This window comes from Alligator sinensis, unplaced genomic scaffold (assembly GCF_000455745.1).
Source record: "Alligator sinensis unplaced genomic scaffold, ASM45574v1 scaffold5_1, whole genome shotgun sequence".
Taxonomy (NCBI): Eukaryota; Metazoa; Chordata; order Crocodylia; family Alligatoridae; genus Alligator; species Alligator sinensis.
The window spans coordinates 812472-829050 of record NW_005842213.1 but is presented as its reverse complement, the minus strand read 5'-3'; the positions used below and the strand labels follow the sequence as shown (position 1 = coordinate 829050).

General features: G+C 39.4%; 1 protein-coding gene across 2 annotated transcripts in view; it reads left to right on the top strand.

Moving 5' to 3' along the window:
* The window catches only part of TOLLIP (toll interacting protein), a 37687-nt gene that overhangs the window by 452 nt on the left and 20656 nt on the right, over positions 1-16579 (top strand). Inside the window, exons 2-4 of one of the 2 annotated variants that reach the window (XM_025207900.1) lie at positions 8910-9019; positions 9824-9973; positions 14008-14190. In XM_025207900.1, coding sequence (XP_025063685.1) covers positions 9017-9019; positions 9824-9973; positions 14008-14190 — 336 coding nt within the window. In that variant the 5' untranslated portion in view covers positions 8910-9016. The remainder of the gene's footprint in view (positions 1-8909; positions 9020-9823; positions 9974-14007; positions 14191-16579) is intronic. The other variant, XM_006026880.2, reaches the window with a different exon arrangement.

The following is a 16579-nucleotide window of genomic DNA, read 5'->3' as shown; positions in this document are numbered from 1 at the left end:
CCCCCCCCCCCCTTTTTGGGGCCTCCCTTGCCTCACGTGCTGGGGGAGGGGGGCACTGGGTCGGGACTGGCAGTCGATGTTTGTAAACGGGTCCTGGTACAAAAAAGGCGGAGAACCGCCTGACCCTCCCACTCTGCCCTGGCTGCTGGGACCGCCCTCTGCTAGGTGACGCTGTTCGAGATGCGACAGGGGGCGGGTGGCACCATTGGGGTGTGATTCTGCTTTGGGCAGGGGTTTGGAGTGGGCCTCCTGAGGTCCCTTGCAGCCCTGGGCTTCTGATTCTACCATGGATCGAGTGGGGCTGCATTGAGACACCGAGCGTTCAAGTGCAAGAGCTCTTCTTCCGGTCTCACCAGTCATTCAGTTGATCTGCCCAGAGACACCCTGCCCCCAAAATCCAGTTTCTTGGGTTGCGACAGCATCATTCCAGTGTTACCACAGACACAGACGTGTGATGAAACCCTGCTTTACTCTTCTGTTCCAGTTCTTTCGTCCTTGCCTGCGTCTGGGGGCAGTCTGAATTTTGTGTTAGTACGTCTATTTACAATTGAACCCTGGTCTTCAGGTATTTATAGGGAACAAAATGGCTAGGCTGAGCAAACTAGCGGACTTATGTAGTGATGCTGAGAGGCAAGAAGACTAGGTTGTTTGTTACACTGGCCTTATCTGATGATGATGGAAGTGTGTTAGTGATCTCGTTTCCTGCAGTTTCCCCTTTGTGTTAGCTCTTTAAGAATATGTTTCTCTTTACAAATGGATTTTGTTAACTTTCGTTGCTAGGCCCTAAAGCCTTTATATGGAGGGAGGCCTTTTGTCATTTTCTTTGGCTGGGCGCCTGCCTGCAACCTTTCGCTTCTGGACTTTCCTCTCCACTAACCCCAAAAGGGCTCTTGCTTCAAATCGGTGACTGCATATATAAAATGGTTTCCTTTCTACTGGAGAAGAGCAGCCTTTCAAGACTATGTATATCCCCTTTCCTGATAGTCTTTCTGTGGAAAGACTAATGCAGTTTCTATATTCCTTCCTTGTGACATGGAGGGCAAACAGCATCTTCCAAAACTGTAATGTCAGTAAGTAGCCACTAAAGGGGGCTAACAGGCTAAATACAAGGTCCTGTCTAATGCTCTAATGGTGCAGAGAGTGTTTACCTCTTTATCCTTCTAGCTTGCTCAAACAGGAAGCTTTCCAAGGTTGTCTTGGACGTGGGTGTCTGGGAGTACATGACAGAATGCCACCAGACTTATTTTTATGCCTACACTTTCTGATCTGTAGTTCTCATTTATATGTACATGGCAAACATTCCTAATTGCAGTTTATTTTTTCAGATGTATTAAAAGTGAAATTCCTTCTGCCCTCTTCTGATAAATGTTCAGGTGAAATGTAAAGAATGTATGTATGGCAGAATATATAATGGCTGCTGTATTTCATTATGTAATTTGCAATATCTGGTACTTTTATAAAAAAAAAAAAAAATGACTGGTGTTACTGGGGGGGGGAAATTTCTGTTTCTAAACTTATGAGATTAAAATACGCAGTTTGATTCCTTAGTTTGGTTCTGTGTGCATTCAGGACTGGAAGGGACCACAGGGTGCTCTGGGAATTGAGGGGTGATGGGGGCTGTAGTTAAAGTGCCCCTGTTGCCATTTCTCAGCACAAGGATGTTGACCACATGATGCTCATTTCTGCTGGAGAGCGGTAATTGCCATGTTCTAGCAGACTCAATTAATTGAGTCTGCTCCGACACACTGTAATTAGAGCGTGTCCGAGCAGCCTCCCTGCATGTATATAGGCACAGAGAGACTAGTCTCTGTTATTGTTGGTAACTGTGATACAAACTGATAAAGAACCTTGGAACCTTGCTCTCCTGGTAAGACGGAAATTAATTTCTGACTAAACTTTAAACCTGTTTGTTCTTGTGTCAATATTGTCATTTAGCCTGACTGATCTTTTCACATCCCTCTGGTGTCCATCCTGATACATTTTCATCTTGCTAGGCTAAATAGCCAACCTTTTTTAGTCTCCCTTCCAAAGATAAGATATTGGGAGAAAAAGGAGAGCCAAGTAGCCCTTCTCTGTACCTGCTTCATTTTGAATTTATCTTTCTTGAATATGGAAGGCAAAGCAATCAATTTTGTTTATACTGACACCATACCTTGATGATGGGATACTAGGTCTCTAGGCCAGTTCTGACACACATCTGTCACTGAAGATGCACTGATCCTTTTTCACACAATTCAGGCAGGCTTTTATTCACTGTCTTCCTGTCATGCTGTTTTTTGGAATATATAAGGAAGCGCTCCCTGGTTTAGGTACTACTATAAAGGTTGTACCTGGCCTTGAAATGTTGATTTACCAGGATGGCAGATATCATCAAGATATGCTGCTTTTCAGAGTTAAAGCCTTGAATTTTACAGTAAATTCAGGTTTCTGAACCTCTAGAAATGACTGAAGGCTTAAAATCCTTCAATCCCGTAATGTTTTTTCATGAAAATATGTTGTGATGTGTTGCTCTCTCAGGTGCACTACTGTCACATAAAATGTTCAAGGTGGCTCAGATAATACTTTCAGGTTCTTATTTGAAAGTGTTTTGTTTCATCTTCACTATTTTTGAAACTCTTCTTTTTAAACTTCCACAGGCGTTGTCTCTTAAACAAAATTTGAAGTCAAGGAAGAAGTATCACTGCTTAGTGGTGCTATGGAGGAATTCGAAGTATTCAACCAATACTAGACTCCCCCTGAGAGGGCTCCCCAGAAGAAATGGCTTATACTGAAAGGGAACTATCCTAATCCAAGAGCACTTCCAAAATGCCTTTTGAGTTTGGCAGTTCTTTTGGCTAGACTGACATCATGTGTGCCTATACACGTTGGGGTAGGGGATGTTTTAATTACAGCGGCTCTCAGAAGCTGCCTTAATTAAAATGCTGCAGCATGTAAGTGGAGTCTGCTCTAGTTATGGAGGAGTAATATAGAAAATTTTGGCAATAGGAGGGGCATGAGAAAAGAGGCTCCAAAGATGTTTTTCTGTCTTGTGCTTCAGTGGTATTTGCCTTCAGGGAATTTAGGGAGTTTGTAAATATTAACAAGTTTATCCTGTTACTGCAACAGATTAATGGAGAGGAAAGTAGAGAGTATGTAGCTCAAATGTTGCAGAATACCTAGTGGGAAGTAATCTTGCACTGGCCACATTACTGTGGACTAGATTAGAGATGGGCTAGATTACTGTGATAATCAGTAACCTCATTACTGTGATAACTTCTGTTATCCTGCTTGTCATATTCTGTAGGGTGCTGTGGTTTCTCCTGCTCTTAGTCTTGTGGCTATAAAATAGCTGTCTAATTCTTTGCTTAATGTGTTCAGTGCTATCCTTTCCTCCCTTGTTCCTTTAAACAAAGGGAACAAAACCCCTTTAACTTTGCTGGCACAAAGTGTTGGTTTCACAGCTCCTTAGCATTGTTCCTGCCTTTCTCCAAGCTTTGGCATCATTTACTAATATAGGAACTTTTGATTCACTTTTGTGCTTTGAGACATGGGACAATTTAAACTAACAGTTTGTTTTACTAATCTTAATTTTTCCAAGTAAAAAACATACATGTTGTAAAACTGCTATTTATGTATTACTTATTTGGCATTAAAAACAGTTTTATTTGTTTTCTGTTCTAGAGTGAACACGAACTCACTTTTGACATTTTTACCTAGTGCCTAATAACGTTTCATAAGATAAGACTGTTACATCTCCGCTAACCCAGAGCTAGGGAAAGGAATTGCAGTAAGTAACCACTGCTTCAAACAAGGCAAACTTGCTCTGCCTCAATTTAGGGGTTAGGAGGGAACAGATGAAACTATTGTGATGCTGCTCAATCTGGTATCAGTCCTCTCTTCAACCTTCCTATCCACTTCCATGCCAGCTTTTAAGTGGGGTAACTGTGTCATCTGTTCGGTCTCTAACTTGAAATGTGAATTATTTAGACGTGGTTCTCAATCAGGGTGCTGGGAGACCCCATTAGGTGTGTTGTGATACAGTCTAGCCCCCTCTGCCATTTTCAGGAAAGTGGTGAAGGGGTGACATGACTCCAAAAAGGTCGAGAACCACTCATTCAGACTGCATGGCTACTAAATAGGATGCTCTGGTTTGGAAGCATTGGAGAGAGCATGTTCAAAAGGTAGCATGGTGTATGTGTGGTTCCCCTCTCCCCCTTGATTCTGTTTCTACTTGCGGATCTATCAAGGGGATGCTGAATGCCTGTGTAATACGTATAACAGTTCATATACTGGACCTTCCCTCTGAGGGATTCATATATACTGTATGATGGACAGCTCATGTACCTCATCACTTTCATCCTCCATAAAATAGAGAAAATCTTTATCTTGTGGAGTGTTAGATGGTTAGTATTTCTAAATCAAAGTGGAACGTAATCATTCTGATGTCTCGAGCATGAACCGCTAACTATGGTTCTTTCCTACATCATATCTGAAGAGACTCTAATTCTGACTTTAACCAGTTGTTATGCTTCTTAATTACAAAGGTGCAGGTGGGTGGGTTTGATTTTGTTTTTCCAAAAACAAAATAATCTGGTTTTGATGGTGAACGGATTAATGAATTAAATGGTGAAGAACAGATTTCTTTTTGTAAATACCAAGAGTGGTGATATCAAGATAAGCTTATTTTTCTTATCTGTAGACAAAAAGCCTTGACAATCTAGTTGATCTCTGATTTAGCTATTGAGAAATTCAGCTCAGTTAGTCAGTAAAAGGAGAAAAAGTTTGGGCAAAATGTTTTCAAGCTATAATCCCTCTTCAATAAAATATACTGAAGGCGTTTCTACAGTTTTTATTTCTGCTGAGTCTTTCATGTTGCCATTTTTTGCATCGGACATCAACACTTCTGATTCAAGATTGGCAAAATGCTATTTCTCCTTGTTTTGGGAGTTTGGGAAGGGAATGGTTTAAGTTTGCCCTTCTCTTAGCTCCGTAGAAAACATGTAGGTCTGTCCACGCTACAGCCCAATGATGGATTTGCAGTTCATTATGGGATACAGGAGCAAACTTTAAGCCACTTGATTTAGATTGATAACAAGGTAACTAGCAGTAGCATCAGACTCTGTTTGGGCCAGCTGTCTGAATATAGGTGGATGGGTGGGTAGGTTTAACCCATGATGATTGAACCCCAAATTACTGCATGCTATAATGCTGTTGATGCATCGGATTATCTAGTTTAAAGCTCTCTTGAACGTGTGCACTCAAGTGGTTGCATCTTTTGGACTGCTGTTTAGATGTGACGTGATTGCTCTGCATGAGTTATTTCTGGAGGAGTGTTGGTGCTTATTGTTTACAAAACCCCCAGTTAACCTAATACATTACCTTACTTTTTCTGGCATCTTTCATCTATTTCAGCGCTCTTAAGAAAAATGAATTATTAAACCCTTTCAATATACTTCTTAATTTAGGATTAGGTATTAAACCATCACTTATTGAAAGCTGAGGCCGAGAGCCTACATAAATGGTAATAGAACTCTCTTCTGAATTAAGTCATTGCCTTTAATTTGCAGACAGTGTTGTCTCAAGGAATCTTGGCCATGAAGATGGTCTTAACTGCAGTTTTAGAACTTGTTAGAAACCTGGATGTTTTCATAGGAACCTCAGACTAGAAGGGATCATTTAGTTTATTCTCCTGTTAGACACCACATTGAGCTCCATTTTTAAAACCATAGAAGAGCAAAAGACTACAGTTTTGAGTGAAGCGGGTCTGGGATCCATTGCCTTGATTATACTAGAAATTAGAAAGTCTAACTACACTTACTCCAAGGCCTACTTATTCTGGCATTAAGTGTCCTTTGGCTTCAGTAACAGTTCTCCATTTCTGGTGTTGACTCCCCTGATTTATTTATGAACAGCTATGTTTGCATAGGCTAAACAAATCAAACTCTTAGTCTCCCCCTATATGATGAGGACCTTTTCTCCACCTATTTGTATTGTAGGCCTCTTCATCTGTTAGAGTTTGAATTCACTTTTCCTGAACACGAGTGACCACAATTGTACGTAATGTTCCATGTTGCTAGTGCTTGGTATTGATGGCACTAACACTTTATCTCTTCCAGATATTTCTCCTGATATGTTTAAGGAGAACAAATGTTTACTACTTTTGCAGCTATATCACATTGATGACTCAGTCCTCTTCTGATCAACAAACACATTGAGGTCTCTCTCCCTCTCAGTTGTTTCCAGCTGATGAGCTCCTTTGGAATCTTTTTTGGTGAATCATATTTCCTGATTTTGAAGGCTTTGTGTCTAAATAATTATAGTTTGGAACATCAGTCACTTGGCTTTCTAATGCTTGACATTTTTACTGTTAAATAAATTACTGGTATTCTTAAGACATACAAAAAACTAGAACTCTTGGTTCTAAAACGATACCTTTTATTAGACCAACTGGAAAATGGCAAGAACACATTGTCCTTTTCTGCAAGCTTTTAGGATCAAAGTCTCTTCGTCAGGCTCTGGGAAAAGTGTTGATGGTACAAGATGGTAAAAAGTCCCCATAGGTAGGAAATAAACTTCATTTTTGCACAGAGGGAGCTGAAGATGGAAGGCTGTTCCTCTGGGTCCATGAGAATGTCTTTGTGAGCTGTGTTGAGTAGCTCTTTGATGTGTTGATCAGGTAGTATTCCTTCCCTGCAGGCAGGGAGGTAAAAAAACCCAACAAAAAACTTCCTTGTTGTTCTGCAATGAAGTTTAAAATCCAAAAATTGGCTAAAATTCGGCATGTTCCATGTTTCAGGGGTATACTTGGTAGCTGTGTTGGTCCGAGACAAAAAAACATACAAAAAACTTAAGGTATATATATTTGGTATTCTTAAGGCTTTGTGAAGACTACAAATTGGGTTTAAGATGCTGTAGGTCAAACATTTTATCTTCGTGGGCCTTCTGTAAAGAATAGATTACTGGCATTGGTGCAATATTTTCCTTGGAAGGTGTTTCAAGCTTTTGAGAGTCATGATAAATTACTGTTATGTGCAGTGAATATCATTAGGGAAAACTTATTCTCTGGGAGTGGGGGAGAATCTGAACATACAATAAAACAACCCTCATTTCCTAAACTAACATTGGCAGATGAGGTGGGGGTTTTTTTTTTGTTTTTTTGTTTTTTTTGAATGGGTTTAAGTTTAAAAAGCAAATATTGCAGAACTTGGCTTTAAAATTGAAATGCTTGTTGAGTAAGTAAAAATGATAAAACGAACTTCAGAGCATGCAGGCAGACTTTCCCCTACTTTTTTTTTTTTTTTTTTTTTTTTTTTTTTTTTTTTTTTTTTTTTTTTTTTTTTTTTTTTTTTTTTTTTTTTTTTTTTTTTTTTTTTTTTTTTTTTTTTTTTTTTTTTTTTTTTTTTTTTTTTTTTTTTTTTTTTTTTTTTTTTTTTTTTTTTTTTTTTTTTTTTTTTTTTTTTTTTTTTTTTTTTTTTTTTTTTTTTTTTTTTTTTTTTTTTTTTTTTTTTTTTTTTTTTTTTTTTTTTTTTTTTTTTTTTTTTTTTTTTTTTTTTTTTTTTTTTTTTTTTTTTTTTTTTTTTTTTTTTTTTTTTTTTTTTTTTTTTTTTTTTTTTTTTTTTTTTTTTTTTTTTTTTTTTTTTTTTTTTTTTTTTTTTTTTTTTTTTTTTTTTTTTTTTTTTTTTTTTTTTTTTTTTTTTTTTTTTTTTTTTTTTTTTTTTTTTTTTTTTTTTTTTTTTTTTTTTTTTTTTTTTTTTTTTTTTTTTTTTTTTTTTTTTTTTTTTTTTTTTTTTTTTTTTTTTTTTTTTTTTTTTTTTTTTTTTTTTTTTTTTTTTTTTTTTTTTTTTTTTTTTTTTTTTTTTTTTTTTTTTTTTTTTTTTTTTTTTTTTTTTTTTTTTTTTTTTTTTTTTTTTTTTTTTTTTTTTTTTTTTTTTTTTTTTTTTTTTTTTTTTTTTTTTTTTTTTTTTTTTTTTTTTTTTTTTTTTTTTTTTTTTTTTTTTTTTTTTTTTTTTTTTTTTTTTTTTTTTTTTTTTTTTTTTTTTTTTTTTTTTTTTTTTTTTTTTTTTTTTTTTTTTTTTTTTTTTTTTTTTTTTTTTTTTTTTTTTTTTTTTTTTTTTTTTTTTAATGCACCTCAGACCTGGCCTGCTGTATTGACTCCTGCTGAGATCCCGAAGCCATGGCTTTTGCCAAATTAAATTCTTTGTAGTTCCTATACACAATAGATATCATCTTAGAGGGCGAGTGCTTATGAGTAATCTTTTAAAGACATAGCCTACAGGGCTTTTAATTTCCTACAATAAGATAATTTTCTTGTCTGCTCTTGCCAGGTTGACAAGGTTACTCACTTGCCAGGAAATATCCTATGTATGACTCTTGTCATTGGGCTTTGTGACTTGCTCTGTAGAAATAAAGCATTGTACATAAGATATAAAATGGATGCAGGGCTTTTGATGTAGTGTACTTTGCATATTATACTGGTTTGCTACAAGATTACCTCTTTTGTTTCCCCTTCAAGCGTACTGTAAAAATAGCACCGAAATTTTGTATTTGCATTATATTTTGTGCAGGCAGTTAAGCTACCAAGGCAGAAATTTCTTTCATGCAGCTTTCACTTTGGATTTTTTAAATAAACTTTAACCTTTTGGGTCCTTTCCAGGGTTATTTGACTTGCATGTGGAATTTTGTGGGTCACTGGTGGTTTAAGGCTCTTCCATTCTGTACTTGTTTCTCCCTTAAAATTACCCTGAAAAGGTAGGAGTGACTTATCATATACCATGTTACTTCAGTTATATCCATACATCTTCATAGACTTAAGACCAAACGTGCCTGTTTCTCTCTGCTTTCTAAGGGCCTCTCCTTCCATAATGGACTGTTATACTCCGCTTGCCAGTTTAATTCAGAACATGTTTTAATATTTAATTTAATATTCCCAGAAGTCTTATAGGTTGAATGCAACTTTCAGAACTGAGACTTGACAGATATTAGAAGAAAGAAATTTCTACCCTTGACCACATTACGCAGGCCAGAAGCACAACTGGGGATGGTATTACCATGGGTATTATTAACAGTTGGGTGGGGAGGTAAATGTTAATGGTTTAGTGCTGAACTGAAAAGATAATGTTAAATGGTATCATGGCTGCGTGCAGGTGTTAAACAAACAAACCGTGCTTTACTGGAAGAAGCAGAGTGTTCCTTTGACTTGGCTGGTGGTGGTACATGGCAGGATGCACTGTGTATTAGTATATTTAATAATCATAAATGTTGCTGCTTCAGGCTCCTCCCCCACCATTTGCTCCGAGGCATGCGTGAACCCGCCAGTATGGAGCTGATGCCGGAGCCTGGAGCAGCTGTTTGCAGCCTCCTGGCTGCAGCCGGCCCAGGTTCTGGGTAGCTGCTGCTAGCCATGGAGCCTGGTTTGCTTGCAGCAGGCCTTGCAGTCTCCCAGCCACCTGCTTGGAGTAGCCCGGGCTCTGTGACTGGCAGCAGCTGCCTAGAGCCCGGGCTAGTGGTGGCATGCCAAGCAAAATGGCCTCGCGTGCCATGCTCGGCACGCGTGCTGTGGGTTGCCGACCCCTGTGGTATATCTTGACTTTCAAAGGTCTGAATTTTGCTGAACTTGATGTTTTAGAAGGGCAAGAGAGATTCCTGGGCAGTGTTAACTTTTTGTAAACAAATCTGTCATGGAATTTATCACTTTGATGCTGTCAGTGTGAAAATAAAATTCTGCAGAAGTTATGAAGCAGTCATTTCTTTGCCTTAGCTTTTCTAGTAGAAGGAGGAAAGGAGATGCTATCTTCCACAAGTTAGCTCTTGGCTTATGATCCAGTTTATTACGTTTGTTTTACAGGTGTACATTGGTGAGCTTCCTCAAGATTTCCTGCGCATTGCTCCAACACAGCAGCAGCAGCAAATCCAGTTGGATGCACAAGCAGCCCAACAGTTACAGTATGGCGGTCCAATGGGCACAGTGGGCAGACTCAGCATTACTGTAGTACAGGTATAACTAATAACTTTACCAGTCCATCTGATGTGTTATGTCTTCATTGGCCATATGAGGCTTTGTGCAGATATCATAAAAGTTACTGTGTTAGTTGCATCTAGAAAATGAATGCATTGATGTAATGACATAGCTTGATATAATACCATTTGTTCTTAATAAATATTAAAACATTTTTTAAATGAAACAATTAAATGACTCGGTAGTTCTGGGACACTACCAGGATAACTGCAGTTTTAAATGCAGCATCCTACCTAGTCTTCTGAACTTTGCTACCACGTAGGTGAACTGAATTTAGAAGTACAGAGTACTTTCCATAACAAACATTTATTGGAAAGCTGTTTCCTAATGTAAGTTAACTTGCTAGTAAGTAATAGTTCTTTACATGGGCAACTGGTGCCTTCTGAGTCAGGGCTCCTGCCTGCCCCCCTGCCTATCACCTAAGCGGGGAACGCTGGCTGTCAGGGGATCCATGTGCATAAGTTGTTGACATAGTCATTAATGTATATCTCTAGTTTATGATTGTTCCTTGTTTCTGTTGTGTAGAGGATCACTTTATTTGTTATATCAAGACAATACTCAAACTTTTGGCTTTGTTATACACAAGATTTAAAAAAACTGCTGTGTTACATTTCAGTCTATTAATGGGCATGCTACCCACCTTTTCTCTTTAGATGAAAGATGTATTAAGTACAAATGTAGTATTTTTAAAAGGATGTAAAACTGAAGACTCGTGGAGCAGTCTTGGTATTTAGTTTCCTGTCCAGCCTGATCAGTGTATCTGGGGCTGATTAGTAAGTGTCTTCTCTAGAAATGCAGCAGTGCTACAGTTTTTCAGCTGCTTCATTACTGATGTTCTCAATAACTGATGGTTGTGGCAATGGGAGTGCAGGACATAGAAGATGTTCCTTTAACATCTCTGCTCAAGATGGACCTTTTGTATTGATTTTATACTGTAGCCATTGTACTTCCATTGGAAAAAACTAATGCATGCAGTCTGAGCTATCTTTGAAAGTAGCAGAATATGGCTTTCCAGTATCACTAATATTGATGCATTTACCATTGGTACAAATGATTGTGGAACAATCAAGATGGTATCTACCACTCACTGCTTCTTTTATAGTAATGATCTTGGCATTTATGCAGTCAATACCACTATCTCATCCTTTGGGTGAAAAGGTGACTCTGGAATGTCTACATTTTGAAATATCATTCTTCAGGCTTTATACTAGGGGTGGCCAGCCTGAGAGAGACAAGTGACATGGGCAGCCTCTCTGTATAAAATGAAGATGATCAGGCAAGGAGCAGAAAGTCGTGTGGCAGATTTGGCAACCATGCCACAAATTAAGCCCTGCATCCTGCCCAAAATGTTGACCTCTGCTACTTTTATACCCTTTCCTATGTAAGACAGTTTTAGCAAGATGTTCATGGAAAAATAACATGCGTTTCTCTTTAAGATATTAACATGATTAATATTAAACTGTGGGCTGCGCATCAAGTACCTCCTTGTGAGTAGAAAATGGCATCACTTCTGTGCCAGCGCTGATCACAGTCATTCTGTGACAGGTGATTTGTTCTAACACTGCCAATTAGTGCTTCTATACACATTTTCCCCTGCAAGCTAATGGAGGAGTTGAGACTAGAATTTTGGGGTTTTCATCCTGCAGCTTGTTTCTCGAGGCCTATGTTTTAAGGAGCACAGGACTTATTACCAGTTCCATGGAGTCATAAATGCCATGCTCAGTGACAGCTTGGCAGGTTTGGGGTTATTGGACATGCTGCTAAAGTTGCAGACTACTTTGCTGTTTGCTTACATTAACTCCCGGCTTGAATTATCTGGCAAAGTTACAAACCTTAGACTGTCGCTTTTCTTCTAACGTTGCAGTTTGGTTCCTCTTGTAGAAAATGTTCTCTGTGCTTGACTAAAGACTTGCCCTTGTGGGAAGCCTTACAATAACATGCATTTGTCAGCAGAAAGAGTCTTTCCCCTATGAGATCTCTGCAAGCTCCCCCAGATGACAGTAGCTCTGTTGGCAGAAATAACTTCCCTGCAGCAGAGCTGTGTCAATGCCACAGGCTTTGTTAGAGAGCTGTCAGCCATGGGGAGTGATCCTGTACCCCTTCCTGGCATAGCTTTGCTGAGAGAACTTTATAATGCAGAGAATGGCCTTGTCTATACTGCATGTCTTTAATTCCCATTAGTTCTAACACAAGTACAGATGAACTATCAGGAAACTTGATGTAAAGGCTTCCAGTATTTTAAATTAATTTAATTAAACCTAGAGGTCAAGAGAACAGGTCTTTTGAGGGGAGGCTGAGGCTTGGGACTCTTCAGCCTGGAGAAGCAAAGGCTCAGGGATGACTTGGGGCAGCCTATAAATATATAAGGGGTGTGCACCAGGAACTGGGATAAGGTCTGTTCATCAGGGCACCCCAAAGGAAGACACGGTCTAATGGTCACAAACTGCTGGAAGACCATTTTAGACTGGACATTAGGAAAAACTTCTTTACCATCTCAGTCTCCAGAGTCTGGAGTAGACTTCTCCTCTCCCACCCCGCACTGGCCAAAGTGGTGCAAGCACCTACTCTGGATACCATTAAGAAATACTTGGATGCTTATCTTCCTGGGGTCATCTGACCCCAGCTGACTTCCTGCCCCTTGGGCAGGGGGCTGGACCCAAGGGCCCTTCCAGCCCTAGTGTCTGTGAACCTAAACCTGCTTTTTAGCAGTTAAAGCTGATATAGTGTGAATTGACTGAAGTTGTAGGAGTCTTGCTTGCATAAAAGGCACTTGTCTGTTACAGCCTTTCCTAACGTTTAGGGGAGGCAAGGCTAAGGCACAGCATCCCATCTGTCGGTTTTCCTATGATGGCAAGAAACTCCAAACTAGTTGTTAAAAGTCAGAAACTAAATTTTATAATCCAAAAATAAATTTTTGGCTTGCTGTCTTGTTGACTTAGTTGAATGCTGCTGCTTTGATTGTAGCTAAGCAAAATTATGCTTCTAAGTCCTTACTCTTGGGAGCTTATGGCCTAAATAACTGGAATACAACTCTAATATAGTGCAAACGGTAGGCATATTTTAAAGTGGGTTGGGATTTTATTTAATATTGGTACACATGGTACACTTGATATTATTTGGAAAATGTTTAGGTATGACACTAATGGAGCCACACACAAATTCTACTCGTTTGGAGTGAATTTTAATGGGTTTTTTTTAAATTGTCTTTTGGTTTGTGGTAGTTTTGGTTTTTAAAATGTCCTGGAAAAGGCTGGGCAAGTAAATTTTTGTATGCGTTTGATAAACTAGGACTTTTTGGCACTATTGACTTACCATGGTTCAATAGCTGTATAAATACCATATTATTTTTTCTGGTAGAAATATTCTTGTGACATAAGACTAGCTCTTACTTTTGTAAGAGTTGTGAGGTAAATCAAAGGGTAAATGAATTTCAGTGGACCCTCCTAGCCTGTGTTGCTCTTTTCCTGTACTTTTTGTTTCTTGCTGGTTGACTGAAAATTGATCTGGGACTGTCCTATTAAATGAACAATGTTGCATTTGAGGTGCCTAGAATATACTAAACCTGTGTCTTTCAAATTCCCATAATGTCTGTTGTTGTTACTGTTTTGCCTCCAAACAATGTTTCTGTTTTGGGTCTTATTTTTTCTTTTTACTTTAGTTTCTGTTAAGGTCTTAATTGGGAGTAGTTGGTGTCATTTGCCTTTGTCTACATTGCAGAATTCTACCATCTGAGCTCTGTTGCTCAAAAGTGTGGGGGGGAAAAGTTAATCCCATTGCCAAAATAACTGTCAGCAAACTGCAGTGAGGAGACAGCTCTGCTAGCCCAAAGGAGCTGGTAGAGCTCTAACGGTAGAAAAACTGTAACATAGTTTAAAAGTAAAGCAAGTCCCTATAATGTAGATACAGCCTTAATCCACCAGCGATAGATTAATCACAATGTTTTTTAACTGCTCAAATTTACCATTTCTCTTGAAAGAAGGGAATAATTTTTAGTTTATTTTTTTTCTTCCCAGGCAAAGTTGGCAAAGAATTACGGTATGACCCGTATGGATCCATACTGTCGGATACGGCTTGGCTATGCTGTATATGAAACTCCTACAGCTCATAATGGAGCCAAGAATCCCCGTTGGAACAAAGTTATTCAGTGCACAGTTCCCCCTGGTGTGGACTCTTTCTATCTTGAAATATTTGATGAGGTAAGCATAAATGTCTTCTGTTTTTTCTGGGCTGGTTGTAGGCCTTTGCAAGGTTGGATCAAGGTTAACACAGGAATCCATGTGGCTGTTTGCTGTCCCATTGCTCCAACTTCTATTTAGAATGGGAGGAGTACTGGCATAAATCCCTCTTTTTTGTTTCCTGAAGAAGCAGTATTTGGCCCCTTCTTGGGAGCAGTGGGGCTAGATTACTACGAGTTGTCTGTTAAAGAGCGAGAGGAACTGCAGAGGCTCCCTAGTACTTGTACTTCAGCTGTTGCAGTACTTCTCTCAGCCTGGGCTTGTGCACTGTTCTGCTGCATGCAGTCCTTTGATGTCCTGGTCTTGGTCGGGTTACTTTAGGCCTTCATATGTGAGTTGTCACTTATCCCTATGAAATGTTAAGTGCGATTTTTAGCTTTCTCTAAAGATGAATGGGGAGACTCGGGCTTCTCTGTTTTTATTTCAAGCAGTTTGGGCACATACCACTGAATCATTTATGCCTGGATTATACTTTCAAGCTTTTCTGTGGAGTCTTTGTCTTTTTTTTTTTTAATAACATTGAGAATTTGATATAATTGTATGATTTCTGAGAGTATGTGATTACTTTTGAAATAAAGTTGCTTGTGAATATTCTGGTCTGCCAAGCAATGGCTCAATATATTAAGAGTGGTATTATACTCTGCCTTTTATCTGTACTAAAAATAAACTGCTCTTGTAGTTCTTCATGACCTAACATGTTGGAAGACTTGTCAAACTAATCTGATTATCACTTTCATTCAAATCCATGAGAGCGATGACAGTAAATCAGTCAAGTTTTTAGACTCATTATTATTATTATTATTATTATTATTATTATTATTATTATTTTTTTTTTTTTTTAGTCACTAAAAATCCCTAGTAGAATGATTAAAGAAATTATGAATTAAGCAAACTTCATTCCAAATTATTATGGATCAGAATCTCAGGTTGGTCTCATGCAATGTCTCTTAGTAGTTTTATAGTTTCCTTTTGTTTGGGCTGCCTCCCACCTCATTCTTTGAGCATCTCGCCTCCTAGCCCCCCCCTTTGTGCTGCCTGCAGCATCTAGAATTTTCAGTAACATGCCTCATTGGGAGGGAGAATAGCATTAGAAAATTCTGTGAATTTTTTTCATAGTTTCTGGGTATTGTAACTGAACAGAGTAATGCTGCTATCCACAAATAACTATAATGAATCAAATATTTAGTTCTCTCCCTGGAATTCAAATTGTAGATCCACTTCTGTAAGGGCTCCTGGACACATTCAGGGAAAAGCGTGGCGGGGAGCTGATGTGCAATTCACAGAGTCATGCCTCCTGCCATGCCACACGTGCACAGCAGGAGGCGTAGTTATGGAATGCTTCTTTTTGGATCTCCTTTAGTTTTGTGTGCATGCACGTGTAATACACGCAAAGAAGAATCCTTGTAAACTAATCAAGTTTCTCTCATACAAGCCAGAAATGGAAATAATCCATTTTCTTCATCTTCTATCACTTCAGGCGTCTATACCCTGGTGTTGGGAATAATAACGTTTAGCTGTTTGAGAAGGGATAATTTCAGACAAGGGAACAACAGACACCTTTTTTTAGGAGGTGTGTGCTGTTAAAGACTGGGGTTTATGTTTGGGGTTTTGTTTTTTTTCTTTTAAGATTCCCTGGATTTTTTTATGGGATCTTAGGGAGTGTCTTGTGGGGGTAAGCCAGGGGCGGGCAATTATTTCGGGCGGAGGGCTGCCTACCTAGTTGTGGCAAGCTGTTGATGGGTGTCCCTGCCCCTTGATAGGTGCCCCACCCCCTGGTCACCATCTGGGATCAATGTCTCAGGGCCAGCACGAGTGGGGCGCAGGCTGGCAGGGGTCTGTGAAACTGGGCTGGGCTGCACCAGCAGTGAGAGGGGGGAGCTGGCCTGGCTCCACAGAGCCTCTGCCGGCTGGGACTCTGTACTCCTGCCGCCCTCCTCTGGGCCCTGCTGATGCTGGCCCCGGGACACCAGTGTGGATCCTGTGCACCTGCTCACTCTCAGTGCCCCCCAGCCCTGCGGTGCAAGCGGGGGGCAGCACACAGCCCCAACCCCCTGCTCCCCAGCAGGGAATGAGCTGGTGTTGAGCACAGGGAAAAGTGGCTCCTTGCCTGCCCCGTGGCCAGCACTCCCTCTGCAGCCACTCACAGCCCACTCAGGGCTGTCCTGAACAGGCACAGACAGCCCCATGTGGGCTGCTAGCAGCTGCAGCGTGGGGTGCTGGGCACGGGGCAGGGCCGCTTTTCCCACACTCAGTGCCATCTTGTCAGCTGGCCCCCACTGCCAGCCTGGGCCCTGCGCTGGTTCTGGGCTCGCCCATTGGGGCTGCTCTGTGGCGGCAGCACTGCTTGCCA